General features: G+C 34.7%; 1 protein-coding gene across 12 annotated transcripts in view; it reads left to right on the forward strand.

Moving 5' to 3' along the window:
* The window catches only part of HFM1 (helicase for meiosis 1), a 136,414-nt gene that overhangs the window by 40,914 nt on the left and 78,701 nt on the right, over positions 1-16,799 (forward strand). For all 12 annotated transcript variants that reach the window (XR_008513491.2, XR_008513492.2, XM_002810615.6 and 9 more), the window contains 6 exons: positions 10,058-10,101; positions 10,205-10,306; positions 10,704-10,849; positions 11,720-11,814; positions 12,490-12,623; positions 15,914-15,961. Coding sequence is in view for 10 of the 12 variants with exons in the window: in XM_002810615.6 (XP_002810661.5) it covers positions 10,058-10,101; positions 10,205-10,306; positions 10,704-10,849; positions 11,720-11,814; positions 12,490-12,623; positions 15,914-15,961 (569 nt within the window). In the remaining 2 variants the exon portion in view is untranslated. The remainder of the gene's footprint in view (positions 1-10,057; positions 10,102-10,204; positions 10,307-10,703; positions 10,850-11,719; positions 11,815-12,489; positions 12,624-15,913; positions 15,962-16,799) is intronic.

Below are 16,799 nucleotides of genomic sequence, written 5' to 3' on the forward strand. Positions count from 1 at the left end.
AGAAATTTTCTCCTAATCTCTAGGTTGTCTGTTTACTCTCATGATAGTTTCTTTTGCTGAATGGAAGCTCCTTATTTTGATTTTAATTTGATGCCATTTGTCAATTTTTGCTTTTGTTGCAATTGCTTTTGGTGTTTTCTTCATGAAATCTTTGCCCGTGCCTATGTCCTGAAGGGTATTGCCTAGATTTTCTTCTAGAGTTTTTATAGTTTTGGGTTTTACATTTAAGTCTGTAATCCATCTTGAGTTAATTCTTGTGTAGGGTGTAAGGAAGGGGTCCAGTTTCAATTTTCTGCATATGGCTAGCCAGCTCTCCCAGCACCATTTATTAAATAGGGTGTCCTTTCCCCATTGCTTGCTTTTGTCACATTTGTTGAAGATCAGATGTTTGTAGGTGTGTGGTCTTATTTCTGAGTTCTCTATTCTGTTCCTTTGGTCTATATGTCTGTTCTTGTACCAGTCCCATGCTGTTTTGGTTACTATAATAGTATAGTTTGAAGATGGGTAGAATGATACCTCCAGCTTTGTTCTTTTTGGTTAGGATCATCTCAGCTATTTGGTTCCATGTAAATTTTAAAATAGTTTTTTTCTGATTCTGTGAAGAATGTCAATGGTAGTTTAGTGGGAATAGCATTGAATCTATAAATTACTTTGGGCAGTATGGCCATTTTCACAATATTGATTCTTCCTATCCATGAGCATGGAATGTTTCTCTATTTGCTTGTATCCACTTTGATTTCTTTGAGCAGTGGTTTGTAGTTCTCCTTGAAAAGTTTCTTTACCTCCCTCCTTAGCTGTATTCCTAGGTATTTTATTCTTTTTGTAGCAATTGTGAATGGGAGTTCATTCACTGGCTCTCTGATTGCCTGTTGTTGGTATATAGAAATGCTAGAGAGATTTTTGCACATTGATTTTGTATCCTGAGACTTTGCTGAAATTGCTTAATAGCTTAAGAAGCTTTTGTGCTGAGAAGATGAGGTTTTCTAAATATAGGATCATGTCATCTGCAAACAAAGATAATTTGACTTCCTCTCTTCCTGTTTAAATACCTTTGTTTCTTTCTCTTTCCTGATTGCCCTTGCCAGAACTTCCAAAACTGTGTTGAATAGGAGTGTTGAGAGAAGGGATCCTTGTCTTGTGCCAGTTTTCAAGGGGAATGATTCCAGTTTTTGCCCATTCAATATGGTATTGGCTATGGGTTTGTCATATATGGCTCTTATTATTTTGAGGTATGTTCCTTCAATACCTAGTTTGTTGAGAGTTTTTAATGTGAAGGAGTGTTGAATTGTATTGAAGGCCTTTTCTGTGTCTATTGAGATAATGTCTTTAATTCTGTTTATGTGATGAATCACATTTATTGATTTGTGTACGTTGAACCAACCTTGCATCCTGGGGATGAAGCCAACTTGATCATGGTGGGTAAGCTTTTTGATGTGCTGCTGGATTCAGTTTGCCAGTATTTTATTGAAGCTTTTTCCATCAATGTTCGTTAAGGATATTGGCCTGACGTTTTCCTTTTTTGTTGTATCTCCACCAGGTTTTGGTATCAGGATGATGCTGGCCTCATAAATGGGTTAGGGAGGAGTCCCTCCTTTTCAGTCTTTTGCAATAGTTTCAGTAGAAATGGTGACAGCTCTTCTTTGTACCTATGGTAGAATTTAGCTGTGGATCTTTCTGGTCCTGGGCTTTTTTTGGTTGGTAAGCTAGTTATTACTGTCTCAATTCCAGAACTCATTATTGGTCTATTCAGGGATTCAATTTCTTCCTGGTTCAGTCTTGGAAGAGAGTGTGTGTCCAGGATTTCATCCATTTCTTCTAGATTTTCTAGTTTATGTGCATAGAGGTCTTTATAGTATTCTCTGATGATTGTTTGTATTTCTATGGGATCAGTGGTGATATCCCCTGTGTCATTTCTGATTGTGTTTATTTGATCCTTCTCTCCTTTCTTCTTTATTAGTCTAGCTAGCAGTCTATCTATTGTATTAATTTTTTCAAAAAACTAGCTCCTGGATTTGGTGATTTTTTTTTTTTGAAGAGTTTTTTCACGTCTCTATCTCCTTCGGTTCAGCTCTGATCTTCGTTATCTCTTGTCTTCTGCTAGCTTTGGGATTTGTTTGCTCTTGGTTCTCTACTTCTTTTAGTTGAGATGTTAGGTTGTTAACTTGGGATGTTTCTAGCTTTTTGATGGGGGAATTTGGTGCTATATGTTTCTCTCTTAACACTGCTTTAACTGTGTCCCAGAGATTCTGGTACATTGTCTCTTTGTTCTCATTAGTTTCAAAGAACTTCTTGATTTCTGCCTTAATTTCATTATTTACCCAAGAGTCATTCAGGAGCAGGTTGTTCAGTTTTCATGTAGTTGTGTGGTTTTGAGTATATTTCTTAATCTTGAGTTCTAATTTGATTGTGCTCTGGTCTGAGAGACTGTTTGTTATGATTTCCATTCTTTTGCATTTGCTGAGAAGTGTTTTACTTCCAATTATGTGATCAGTTTTAGAGTACATGCCATGTAGCTATCAGAAAAATGTATATTCTGTTGAATTTGAGTGAAGAGTTCTGTAGCTATCTATCAGGTCCACTTGATCCATAGCTGAGTTCAGGTCCTGAATATCTTTGTTAATTTTCTGTCTCAGTGATCTGTCTAATATTGTCAATGGGTTGTTAAAGTCTCCGCTATTATTGTCTGGGAGTCTGAGTCTCTTTGTAGATCTCTAAGAACTTGCTTTATGAATCTGGGTGCTCCTGTATTGGGTGCATATATGTTTAGGATAGTAAGCTCTTCTTGTTGCATTGATCCCTTTACCATTATGTAATGCCCTTCTTTGTCTTTTTTGATCTTTGTTGGTTTAAAGTCTATTTTGTCAGAAATTAGGATTGCAACCCTTGCTTTTTTCTGTTTTCCATTTGCTTGGTAAGTTTTCCTTCATCCCTTAATTTTGAGCCTATGTGTGTCTTTGCATATGAGATGGGTCTCTTGAAGACTGCATACTAGTGGGTCTTGGCTCTTTATCCAGCTTGCCATTCTGTGCCTTTTAATTGGGGCATTTAGCCCATTTACAATTTAAGATTAGTATTGTTATGTGTGAATTTGATCCTGTCATCATGATGCTAGCTGGTTATTTTGCAGACTTGTTTATCCTTTCCATATTTAGTGCTTCCTTCAGGAACTCTTGCAAGGCAGGCCTGGCGACTTCCCTCAGCATTTGCTGTCTCTGAAAAGAACTTTATTTCTCCTTTGCTTATGAAGCTTAGTTTGGCCAGATATGAAATTCTGGGTTAGAAATTCTTTTCTTTAAGAATGTTGAATATTGGCTTCCAGTCTCTTCTGGCTTGTAGGTTTTCTGCTGAGAGATCCACTGTTAGTTTGATGAGTTTCCCTTTGTAGGTGACCTGACTTTCTTTCTGGCTGCCCTTAACATTTTTCTTTCATTTCAACGTTGGAGAATCTGATGATTATGTCTTTTCAGGTTGATGTTTGTGTGGAGTATCTTCCTGGGGTTCTCTGCATTTCCTGAATTTGAATGCTGGGCTGTCTTGCTAGGTTGGGGAAGTTCTTCTGGAAGTTCTCTTGAAGTATGTTTTCCAATGTGGTTTTGTTCTCCCTGTTTCTTTCAGGTACCAGTCAGTTGTAAGTTTGGTTTCTTCACTTAATCCCATATTTCTTGGAGGTTTTGTTCATTCCTTTTCATTCTTCTTCTTCTTCTTCTTCTTTTTTTTTTTTTTTTGTATTCTTGTCTGCCTGTCTTATTTCAGAAAGATAATCTTCTAGCTCAGAGATTCTTTCCTCCATTTGGTCTATTCTGTTATTGATACTTGTGACTGCATTGTGAAGTTCTTGTGTTGTGTTTCTCAGCTCCATCAGATCAGTTATGTTCCTCTCTAAACTGGCTGTTCTGGCTATCAGCTCCTGTACTGTTTTACCATGGTTCTTACCTTTTTTTGCATTAGGTTGTAACATGCTCCTTTAGCTCAGTGAAGTTTGTTATTACCCACCTTCTGTAGCCTACTTCTGTCAATTCAGCCATCTCAGCCTCAGCCCAGTTCTTTGCCCTTGCTGGAGAAATGTTACAGTCATTTGGAGAAGAGACACTATGGCTTTTTCAGTTTTCAGTGTTTTTACGTTGACTCTTTCTCATCTTTGTGGGCTTATCTACCTTTGATCTTTGATGTTGCTGACCTTTGAATGAGGTTTTTGTGGGATCTTTTTTGTTGGTGTTGTTGTTGCTTTCTGTTTGTTTTGCTTTTAACAGACCACTCTGCTATAGAGCTGCTGCAGTTTGCTGGGGATCTGCTGTAAACTCTAGTTGACTCAGTTTCTCCCATACCTGGAAATAGCACCAGTGAAGGCTGTGAAACAGCAAAGATGACAGCCAGTGACTTCCTCTAGAAGCTCCATCCCCAGGGAGTACTGACCTGTTGCCAGTCTGCATGTACCTTTAGGAGGTGGCTGGAAACCCCAGTTGGCATGTCTCACCCAGTCAGCGGAATGGGATCAGGGATCCCCCAAAGAAACAGTCTGACTTTTTGGTAGAGCAGATGTGCTGCATTGCCAAGGCCAATATCAAGGTGCTTTGCCCTACGTTCTCTTCTGGGAGTTTTATGATTTCAGGTCTTACATTTAGATCTTTTGTCAATTTTTGAGTTGATTTTTGTGTACGGTATAAGGGTGCAATTTTATTCTTTTGGATATGGAAATTGTTTTTCCAGTGTCATTTATGGAAGAAACTATTGTTTCCCCATTTCTTTTGGTGCCCTAATGGAAAATTAGTTGACTGTGTATGTTTGGACTTATTTCTGGGCTCTCTGTTCTGTTCCATTGGTCTGTGTTTCTGTTTTTATGCAAGTACTATATTGTTTTGGTTAGTCCAGCTTTGTGGTATAATTTTAAATCAGAAAGTGTGTACCTCCAACTTTCTTTTCCTTCTCAGTTTTGCTGTCGCTATCCAGGGTTTATTATGATTCCATACTAATTTTATGTTTTGTTTTTTTTTTTTTTTTTGAGATGCAGTCTTGCTCTGTCGCTCAGGCTGGAGTGCAGTGGCGCGATCTCGGCTCACTGCAAGGTCCGCCTCCCAGGTTCACACCATTCTCCTGCCTCAGCATCCAGAGTAGCTGGGACTACAGGTGCCTGCCACCACACCTGGCTAATTTTTTTGTATTTTTAGTAGAGATGGGGTTTCACCATGTTAGCCAGGATAGTCTCGATCTCCTGACCTCGTGATCCACCCATCTCGGCCTCCCAAAGTTAATTTTATGATTTTTTTCTTCTATTTCTGTGAAGGATGCCATTGGAATTTTGATAGGGATTGTATTGAATCTGTACTTCTTTGGGTAGTATGGACATTTTAACAATATTAATTCTTTCAATCCATCAACACAGGATATCTTTCCATTTATTTTTATCTTGGATTTCTGTCACCATTGTTTGATAGCTTTCAGTGTACAGATCTTTTACCTCCTTAATTAAACTTATTCCTAAGCATTTTATTTTTTTATGCTATTGTAACTGGGATTGTTTTCTAGATTTCTTTTTCAGTTAAATTATTATTTATGTTTAAAAATGCTACTAATCTCTGTATATTGATTTTGAATCCTGCAACTTTACTGAATTATTAGTTCTAACAGTTTTTTTAATGAATCTTTGAGTTTTTTTTACATGTAAGATAATGTTGTCTGCAAATAAAGATAGATTTACTTCTTCCTTTCAAATTTGAATTCTTTTTATTTATTTTTTTCTTATCTGATTGCTCTTGCTAGTACCTCCAGTACTATGTTGAATCGAAGCAGTGAGAGTGGGCATCCCTGCCTTGTACTGTATCTTAGTGGAAAAGCTTTCAGTTGTTCCCCATTGATTATGATGTTGGCTGTGGGCTTTTCATAAATGGCCTTTGTTACATTAATTGAGAATTTTTCCTTATATGCCTGTGTGTTAAGAGATTTTATCAAGAAAGGATGTTGAACTTGCTGTCAAATGCTTTTTCTGCACCAATTGAGATGATCTTGTGTTTTTTATCTTTCATTCTGTTAATGTGATATATCACAGTGGTTGATTGGCATGTATTAAACCAGCCTTGCTTGCCAGGAATAAATCCACTTGGCCATGGTGTATAATCCTTTTTGATGTGTTGTTGAATTCAGTTTGCTTATATTTTATTGAGGATTTTTGCATCAATATTCATCAGAGATACTAGCCTATAGTTTTCTTGTAGTGTCTTTATGTGGCCTAGGTATCAAAGTGATAGTAGCCTCACAAAAATGTTTGGAAGTATTCCCTCTAGCTGTATTTTTTGGAATAGTTTATGAAGTATTGGTGGTAATTCTTCTTTGAATGTTTGGTAGAATTCAGTTGTGATGCTATCTGGTTCTGGGCTTTTCCTTGTTGGAAGATTTTTCATTACTACTTCAATCTCATTATGTGTTATTGGTCTCTTTAAGCTTTCTATTTCTTCCTGATTCAAACTTAGCAGGTTGTATTTTTCTAGGAGTTTGTCCATTTCCTGTAGGTTATCCAATTTGTTAGTATTAATGTATAATTGTTCATAATAGTCCCTTATGATCTCTTTAATTTCTAAGGCATCTGTTGTAATTTCTCCAGTTTCATTTTTTATTTTATTTGTTTCTTTTTTTTTCCTTAGTCTAGCTAGATATTTGTTTATTTTATTTTTTCAAAGAACCAAGTCTTGGTTTTATTGATCATTTTCTATGTTTTTTTGGTGGTTGTTCTCTATTTGATTTATTTCTGTTCTGATCTTTATTATTTCCTTTCTTCTGCTAACTTTGCATTTAGTTTGTTGTTTTGCTAGCTCCTGTAGGTATAATGTTAGGCTGTCTATTTAGTATCTTCTTTTTTAATATAGGCACTTATTAAAATTTCCTCTTGAGTTCAAGACCAGCCTGACCAACATGGGGAAACCATGTCTCTACTAAAAATACAAAATTAGCCAGGCGTGGTGGCACATGCCTGTAATCCCAGCTACTCAGGAGGCTGAGGCAGGAGAATCGCTTGAACCTGGGAGGCATAGGTTGCAGTGAGCCGAGATCGTGCCATTGCACTCCAGCCTAGGCAACAAGAGTGAAACTCTGTATCAAAAAAAAAAAAAAAATTCCCCTTAGAACCACTTTTGCCACATCTCATAGGTTTTGGTGTGTTGTCTTTCCGTTGTTACTTGTCTCAAGATATTTTTTAATTTCCCTTTTGGTTTCTTTGACCATTGATTGTTTAGGAGCATGTTGTTTAGTTTCCACATACTTCTGATTTTTTTCAAGATTTTTCCTGTTATTGATTTCTAGTTTCATATTGTTGTGGTCAGAAATAATACTACGTATGATTTCAGTCATCTTGAATTTAGATTAATTAAAAATAGTTAAATCTAGTTTTGTGGCTTAATATATGATCTGTCCTGTAGAATGTTTCGTATGCACTAGAGAAGCATATACGTTCTGCTGCTATTGAATGCAAAGTTGTATATTTGTCCATTAGGTCCATTTGACTCAAAGTACAATTCAAGTCCAGTATTTCTTTGTTAACTTTCGGTCTGGTTAATCTATCATTATTGAAAGTGGGATATTGAAGACCCTTCCTATTATTGTATTGCTGTCTATCTCTCTCTTCATGTCCTTTAATAATGTTTTATATATATTTGATGCTTCAGTGTTGGGTGCTTATACATTTACAATTCTTATGTGCTCTTGATGAATTGACCCCTTTATCATTAAATTATGACCTTCTTTGCCTCTTGTAACAGTTTTTGACTTGAAGTCATTTTAACTGATGTAAGAATAGCCACCCTGCTCTCTTTTGGTTACTATTTATGTGGAATATTTTCTTCTACCCCTTAACTTTCAGCCTGTGTCCTTACAGCTAAGATGGATCTCTGGTAGGCAGCATATAGTTGGATCTTGGTCTTTTTTATTCTTCTATCAATTTAGACACTATATGTCTTGATTGGAGAATTTAATTCATTTGCCTTCAGGGTTATTATTGATAGATAAGGACTTACTCCTGCCATTTTAATTGTTTTCTGGTTGCTTGGTAGATCAGTTGTTCCTTTCTTCCTCTTGTTGTATAAGTTTGTGATTTGTTGTTTTTCTGTAGCGCTAAGCTTTGATTCCTTTCTCTTTCTCATTTGTATCTCCTGTAGCTTTTTGCTTTGCAGTTACCACAAGGCTTACGTAAAATATCTTATAGTTATAATAGACTATTTTAAACTGAACTTCAGTCACATACAAATACTCTAGATTTTTGCCCTCCCCCCACAATTTATGTTTGTTGACACAGTTTACATCTTTTTATATTCAGTATTCCTTAACAACTCATTGTAGCTGTATTTTTGACCATTTTGATTTTTCACCTTCATAATAGAGATTTGAAAGATTTACACACCACCATTACAGTGGTGGCACATTCTGAATTTGACTATGTATCTACCTCTACCAGTGTGTTTTATGCTTTCATATGTTTTCATGATACTAATTATCATTCTTTTGTATCTGGTAGAAGAACTGCTTTAATCATTTCTTATAAGGCAGGTCTAGTGGTGAATTTCTTCAGCTGTTATTTTTCTGGCAGAGACTTTATTTCTCCTCATTTCTGATGAACAGCTTTGCTTTGTATAGTATTGTTTACTGGCAATATTGTCTTCTTTCAAGACTTTGAAATATCATCTCATGCTCTCCTGGCCTGCAAGGTTTCTGCTGAGAAATCCACTGATAGTCTAATGGAGATTCCCCTATAAATCACTTGACACTTTTCTCTTGCTACTTTTAAGATTCTCTCTTTGTCTTTGACTTTCAACATTTGATTATAATGTGCCTCAGTGAGGACCTTTTTGGGTTTGAACATGTTTGGTGATTTTGAGATTCATGGAACTGGATGTCCATGTCTCTCCCAAGACTTGGGAAGTTTTCAGCAATTATTTTGTTAAACTTTCTATGCCTTTCCTCATTTTTCTCCTTCTGGAACCTCCATAATATGAATACTTGTTTGCTTAATGGTGTCCCATAAGTCCTGTAGGCTTTGTTCACTCTTTTTTGTTCTTTTTTTCTTTCTTTTTTTTCCCTCTGACTAGGCTATTTCAGAAACATAACTTCATTTCACAGATTCTTTCTTCTGCTTGTTTTGGTTTGCTGTTGAAGCTCTCTATTTTTGATTTCATTCATTTAATTCTTTAGCTCCAAGATTTCTGTTTGGTTCTTTTGGAATGACTTTGTTATGCAGATAATGAATTGTTTTCCTGATTTCATTGACCTGTCTATCTGTATTCTCTTGTATCTCAGTGAGTTTCCTTAGGATCATTACTTTGAACTCCTTTTCAGACAATTTACAAATTTCTGTTTTTTGGAATCAGTTACTGGAGAATTATTGTGTTCCTTTGGTGGTGGTGTGTTTCCTGTTTTTTTGTTGTTGTTGTTTTGTTTTTGTTTTTGTTTTCATGTTTCCTGTGTCCCTCTATTGATGTCTGCACAACTAGTGGAATAATCACCTCTTTCAAATTTATAGAGAGGCGCTTTCCTTTAGTCATTCTGTTCAAAATGTAGTTAGTTGTTTATTCATTGTTTTGCTCTTTTTTGTGGGGGGGATGAGCATTAGGCATCTCTAGCTGACCATCTTGCTTCCTCCTAACCTAGTTTTTTTAAATGCCATGTCTCAGAGCACTGGAAACAACTATGGTTTATTTCCATGTTTTTTTTTTGTTTTTTTTTTGGCTTACTTACTAGTGATATAGTAGTTTTAGAAATGGTTACTTCTTACAATTTTTTTTAGGCAAATTATGAGAGTAGACTTATATACTGACTTGTTAATCACCAATTATGTTGTTTTCTTGGGGAAAGTGAGTTTTCCAAATTCTTGGTTTAAAAGTGAGCTTTAATATTGTAGTTCATAAGTTTAGGGACTTTTGAATATGAAAGTTGGATATTTTCTACTTCTTAAAATAGTTTTCAGATAATGATATTGTGAAAATTTTTTGATATCTCTAAGTTTTAAAATAATAAACTGTTTCAGAGTTCTCTAATGTTACTGGGAGTAACTCAATAATTTTATGATATTTTTAAATAGGTTACAGAAGTATGCATATTCCGTAAGAGATTCAAAACTGAGAGGTAGGTTTACAGATAATTTTTGAATGGCATTTTCACATATAGATGAAAGGTGCCAATTATTGATGAAATATTAATAGTAACAGCTGATATATTTCTATTGCAGATATCTTAAAAGATGGTGCTGCTTATCATCATGCTGGTATGGAGCTGTCAGATAGAAAAGTAGTTGAGGGAGCTTTTACTGTTGGAGATTTACCAGTTCTTTGTAAGTAAAACATATTTCTTATGGATACTGTAAAATATTTTGGAAAATTATTTAAGAGGAAAAAAGGAAAAAGCTCAAGTGTTCTGCTTGTTTCTGCTTTTCTTCTGAGAATATAAAATTAAGTGGTTACCTATGCATGTAGATGCTACAGTAAATTCTTTGGCAGTGTTTAATTCTTTATCATATTATTGAACATAGTGTAATTTGAAAAACAAGAATTTAATAGGTTTTTGGATTTAAGGTGTGTTACTATATTAGATTATAATGCTCTTTTTTCTCTTCTAAATTTCTTATGTATGAATTTTTATTACATTTATAAGAATGTCTTTTATTAAAAAGTCTTCCTGAAGCAATAAAGTTAAATGGCTCAAAATTACTATGTCTTAATCTGATGCAGTTACTACCAGTACTTTAGCTATGGGAGTAAATTTGCCTGCTCACCTAGTAGTTATAAAATCTACAATGCATTATGCTGGAGGACTGTTTGAAGAGTACAGTGAAACAGATATTCTACAGATGATTGGTAGAGCTGGTCGACCTCAAGTAAGTGACAATAACTTTGCTTTTTATACTTAAAAACATGATAAAAACAAAAAAAATTTGTGTATTTTTTTATTAGCATGTCATAATTATATCAGGCTTAAAAGTAATATAGTAGAGAAAATTTACCTTTAATGGAGGAATAAAAGTAAAACAAGCCTCACCAACTGGGACATACTTCCTTCATTCTGTCTAAGCTTGTATTGGCTGATGAAGGGATGGGTTTATGAATGGGTATGCTGTTAAAGGTCTTTTTGATTTTGACTGTTTTTTTTGTTTTTTTTTTATTCTGAATGGGGGTACTCTTAGCATTTTGGATGGAACAGGTTTTCCTTGTTTACGGCTGTCACATTACAGAATATGTAACACCCCTAGGTCCTAGCACTAAATGCTAATAGTGTTCCTAGGCATTATGACAAAAGTTAGCCCAAATACATTTCAAAACATACCCTACTCTGACAAATACATGAATAAGTCATTTTTATAGGTATTATGGGAACATCAGGAAGAGTATATTTTCAAAACATTTGTAAATATTATGTTACACAATTCTACAATTTCATAGAGTAAATCAGATTATATGTAAATTATACCAAATCTTACAACTTTTATACAGTTACCAAAGTTTGTTTTGATTTTAACATTGCCAAAATTATGTTACATTGAAACCAAAGTAATATTTACAGCTATACTCTTGGAAGGCTTTTAAATTAAATTTTAGGTTAACAAAGTGAGAGCATTTTTAAGGCCTTTTCGAAGTATTATTTCAGACAAGCAGACTGTTTAATATAAAATGGAAGTCTTGAGTTATTGCAGAGGACTGCTACCAAGATGTGCTCTTCTTCACTAAATTTCTGTTTGTTTTTTCCCCAGTTTGACACTACAGCTACTGCAGTTATCATGACTCGATTAAGCACAAGGGACAAGTACATTCAGATGTTAGCTTGTAGAGACACTGTAGAAAGCAGGTAGTACAAAAAATGTTCCAAAAAGATACTAATGCTAATATAGCTTATTTTATTTCCTTTTAAAATATCAAAGGGAAATTTGGTTTGGAGATTTTTTTAAGGCAATTTTCTGTAAAGTTTTCAACAATTTAACTAGAAAGTTTGTGTCATTTTAGAGAATTTAATAATTTTTTTAAAAGGTAGTTTTATTCAGTGGTATTTCTTGGCAAGCATGTATTCTTGTTTATAACAAACCCTAATTTGTAATAAAGCCTTAGTAATTATGATTATATTATAGTTTATATATGAAATTATGTAAATTTACAATTATTAATTTGTAATAAAGGAGAAATATCATTTTCACATCTTATTTTAATTTAATAATAGAGGGAATCTGGAACCTATTAGTAAGGTATTTAATGTATTCTCTTTTGGAGAAAGTAGGATATAATTTACGCTTCAACTTTTGTTAAAGCAATAATCTGTCTTCTACAGCCATAGAGTAGAGAGGTATATCTGAAGCCTTTTTAGAAGTTGAACTGACTTTTTAAGGTTTTCTTTTATGTTTTTGGAAATTAAGTTATATTTCATGAATTAGTAAAGTAGCAATGGGTATATTATATATTATTAAAGTTAAAAAGTAAGAGTTATGGCATTGAACTGCATATTCATAATGCAAAGTTTTTTTTTCATTAGTTTGCACAGACATCTTATTGAACACTTAAATGCGGAGATAGTACTGCATACCATCACGGATGTGAATATTGCTTTGGAATGGATACGGTCAACTTTGCTTTATATCAGAGCCTTGAAAAATCCATCTCATTATGGTTTGTTACTTTGATTTGGAAAAGTAGTAATTTTTTCAAGCCAGCTAGGCCTGTATTTATACTAATAAGTTACAGGATAGATAGATTACAGAAACTAATAGGTAACAAAACAAAAGGTAACAACAGTCCCAAATACATTTAGAGACAAGAGTAGGCAAGCTGAGAAATTTTTATCTGTTTAACTTCTAGTGTTTCAACAAGGTTTGAAATCAGCACCGTTAAAAATAGATCTAGTAGAAAAAAATTCAGCTCCAATAAAAATAACAGCAATGTCTAAATCATTGAAAATAAGTTAAAGTTACAAAAAGTTTTGAATTTTTTCTGTACTTAGTGTTCAGCTACTCACTTTTCCTGAGTTTATGACTGTTTATTTTTCAGTTTATAAGAAATGAAAGTATATAGTACTACTGTTGCTGCCACAATTTTCATCTTGCTTCTAAAGCTAACCCGCATCTGGTTATGTGGCTTCCAGAGGGTTTTTTCATTCATTCATTCAACTTGGGGTTGTTGAAATACCAAATTAAAGCCTGACTCATTGAAGTATCATTCTAATGTACAGAGGTTCAAAACTTTCAGATCTCAAAGAGTAATTAATATAAGCCTATATTAAAAGAATATCTATATAAATATTCATATCACTTAAAAATTTATATTTCAACTAGGTAATACATTTACTTAGTTCAAAAATTATAACTTAGTTCAAAAATCATAAAGTGAAGGAATATATACAACTAAAATTCTTCCTTGTATATCCCCACCCACACAGTTGTTCAATTCCCATCTCTCGCCTTTCCCTCCCCTAGTTCTGTAATCATTGGTATATCTTTTTTGTATAATATTTTTTGCATATAAAAGTAAATAAGAAAATGTAATTTTAGTTTCACACCTTTTAAACACAAATCGTGGCATATTGTATTAGTTTTCCATTCCTTTTAACAAATTACCCTAAAACAAATCATCTAGAAACAACCAGAATTTATTATCTCACACAGCTTATGTGGGTTAGGAATCTGGGAGTGTCTTAGCTAGGTGGCTCTGGGTCAGAGGCTCTCTTCAGATTGCAACATATGTCAGCTAGGGCTGCAGTCATCTGAAGGCTTTCCTGGGTTTTGAAGATTCACTTCTAAGTTGTCTCACTCACAGAGCTGTAAGTTAGAGGCCTCAGTTTCTCAGTTGTTGGCAGGCCTCAGTCTTTTGCCAGGTGTATCTTTCCTCATAGCATGGCAGCTGACTTTTCTCGGGATGAATGATCTGAGAGAGAAAGAGAGAGAGAGACAGAGACAGAGACAGACTAAATCAGAAGCAGCAGTACTTTTTTATAACTTTGTCTCTGAAGTCACACATCATTACTTCTGCTTTATTCTGTTTTTAGAAGCAAGTCACTGAGTCCTGGTCACCTGAAGGCGAGAGGGATTAAGTTCATCTCTCAGAGGGCAGAATATCAAAGAATTTATGGGCATTTTTTTTTTTTTTGAGATAGCCTCTCTTGGTTGCCCAGGCTAGAGTGCAGTGGCACAATCTTGGCTCACTGCAACCTCCACCTCACGGGTTCAAGCGATTCTCTGTCTTACCCTTCTGAGTAGTTCGGACTACAGGCACGCACCACCACGCCTGGCTAATTTTTTCTATTTTTAGCAGAGACGGCGCTTCACCATGTTGACCAGGCTGGTCTCAAACTCCTGATCTCAGGTGATCCACCTGCCTTGGCCTCCCAAAGTGCTGGTATTACAGGTGTGAGCCACCGTGCCTGGCCTTGTGGCATGTTTTTTTAAACCTCCATTATTTTAGTCTTCTGCACATTCCTTTTTTTCTTAGTACGTCTTGGAAGCTTTTTTGAGACAGGCTGTCACTCTGTTGCCCAGGCTGAAGTCCAATGGTGTGATCACAGCTTACTGCAGCTTCAACCTTCTGGGCTCAAGTGATCTTCTCACCTCAGCCACCAGAGTAGCTGGTACTACAGGCACATGCCAGCACACCTGGCTAACTTTTGAAAAAAAAAAAATTGTAGAGGCAGAGCTTCCCTATGCTGCCTAGGCTGGTCTAGAACTTGTGGGCTCAAGCGATCCTCCCATTTCACCCTCCCAAAGTGCTAGGATTATAGCCGTGAGCCACCATGCCTGGCTGGAAGCTTTTTTTTGTAATAGCTAAATAATATTCCATTTACTTATGTATCACCTATTTAAATGATCCCCAATTGATGGACATTTATACTTTTTCTAGTTGTTTGCTATTACAAACAATACAGCCAAAAAACCCTTCATTTTTTACATGTATGAATCTATCTGTATGATAAATCTCTAGAAATGAAATTCCTGTGTCAAAGGATATATGCATTTATAAATTTGATACCTGTGGCTAAATTGGTACCTTAGTAGCTCATATATCTACCAGCAGTGTTCAAAAGTGCCATATTTTGTTTCTCCAGCCTTTCCTTCAGGGTGTATGCTTGTGTATTTTTATCAGTATTATGTATGAATATTGGTATCTTTTCATGTTTTAATTTTCATTTCTTCCTTTTCATAGTTACTTTATTTTCTGTAGTTACTTTTTTGTATTGAGATATCACTTATAGTATACTGCACAAATATGAGGTGTAGAGGTCAATGAAGTTTTATATATGTGTTTATACACACATATACACACATGTAACCACAGCCCAGATTAAGATATAGAACATTTTCTAGATGTTCCCTCATGCTCCTTTTCTGTCAGTATTTGCCCCCAGAAGTCAATGCTATTCTGACTTACATACCATAGGCTAGCTCTATCTATTCTTGAAAAGATTCCATTTATATGACTATAAATCTTTTGATGAAAGGAAATTATTAATTTTAAATAATGCTGCTGTGAACATTGTTATATGTATATCTTTTGATACACATGTATATGTATATCTGTGGGTATGTCTAGGAGTGAAATTATTGTGTTAAAGGGTATGTGTAGTTTCAGCTTTAGTGAATAGCACAAAATGGTTGTATTACCAAACATGTTTTCCTAGGAACATTCATGTTATAATGAAAGTTCATTAGAAGATATTAATCACTTGACAGATATTTGCTATGTGTAAAACATTTGGAAATTTATTGCATACCATTCTTGTTAAAATATGATATTCCTGTTCATTGTTTCTATGGATATTTAAGCCTTGTTTGAACTCAATCAGCTGAGATTTTTTTTTCTTATGTAAGATTTAATTAGACTGCTCTTCACTAGTTAACTGGGGTATAAACTGAGTCTGTAAAGATGAACTAAATTCTATTTTACTTTTTGTAAATTTTCATGACATGCAGGTTTTGCATCTGGATTGAACAAAGATGGAATTGAAGCAAAATTACAAGGTTAGATGCATTTCATTCTAAAAATTAGATTCTATATATTTTAGTGAAAAAGTTCAGTTATTGTGAAAGTAAGAATATGCTTTTGTAAATCATTTTTTAAAAAGGAAACTTGTCTGCAGAAAAATAATGCGAACTATTTCTTTTTCACACAAAAAGCTTGGCATATATACTTTTTTTCTGAATTAATCAATTTATTCTATCAGAATATCTTTCTTTGTATAATATGTTAACTTGGTTTATTTGGTTTTTATTTCTAACATCACCCTGGTCTTTGAAAATATGCCTACAGATACATACTCTGTGTTTTTTCTTTTTTTTAAAAGAGACAGTCTTACTCTGTCACCCAGGATGGAATGCAGTGGCGTGATCATAGCTCATTGTAACCTTGAACTCCTGAGCTCAGATGATCCTCCTGAGTAGCTGGGACTGTAGGCGTGGCCACCACAACTGGTTAATTTTGTATTTTTTTAGAAAGGGGTTCTCACTGTGTTTTCCAGCCTGGTCTCAAACTCCTGGCCTCAAGTTATCCTACTACCTCTGCCTTCCAAAACACTGAGAATATAGGTGTGAGTGACCGTGCCCAACATGTATTTTTCTTTTCTACTTAATTTTAATTGAAAAATATAAGCCTAGATTGATTATGGGCTTTGTATCCCAACCTGTGCCAAAGATGTATTCCTATCCAACCTCAGCTTTGTTATTTAGTTAATCAACTAGTGTTTCTTACTTGTTTTTTAAAGTATAAAATATTGTTAGGCATTTATTCAGATTAGAAATTGCTACCTTTTCATTGTGTTGAAACTGTCTCTTTAGTAAAAGAAAATATGCTAAGTCCTCT

This window comes from Pongo abelii, chromosome 1 (genome assembly GCF_028885655.2).
Source record: "Pongo abelii isolate AG06213 chromosome 1, NHGRI_mPonAbe1-v2.0_pri, whole genome shotgun sequence".
Classification (NCBI taxonomy): domain Eukaryota; kingdom Metazoa; phylum Chordata; class Mammalia; order Primates; family Hominidae; genus Pongo; species Pongo abelii.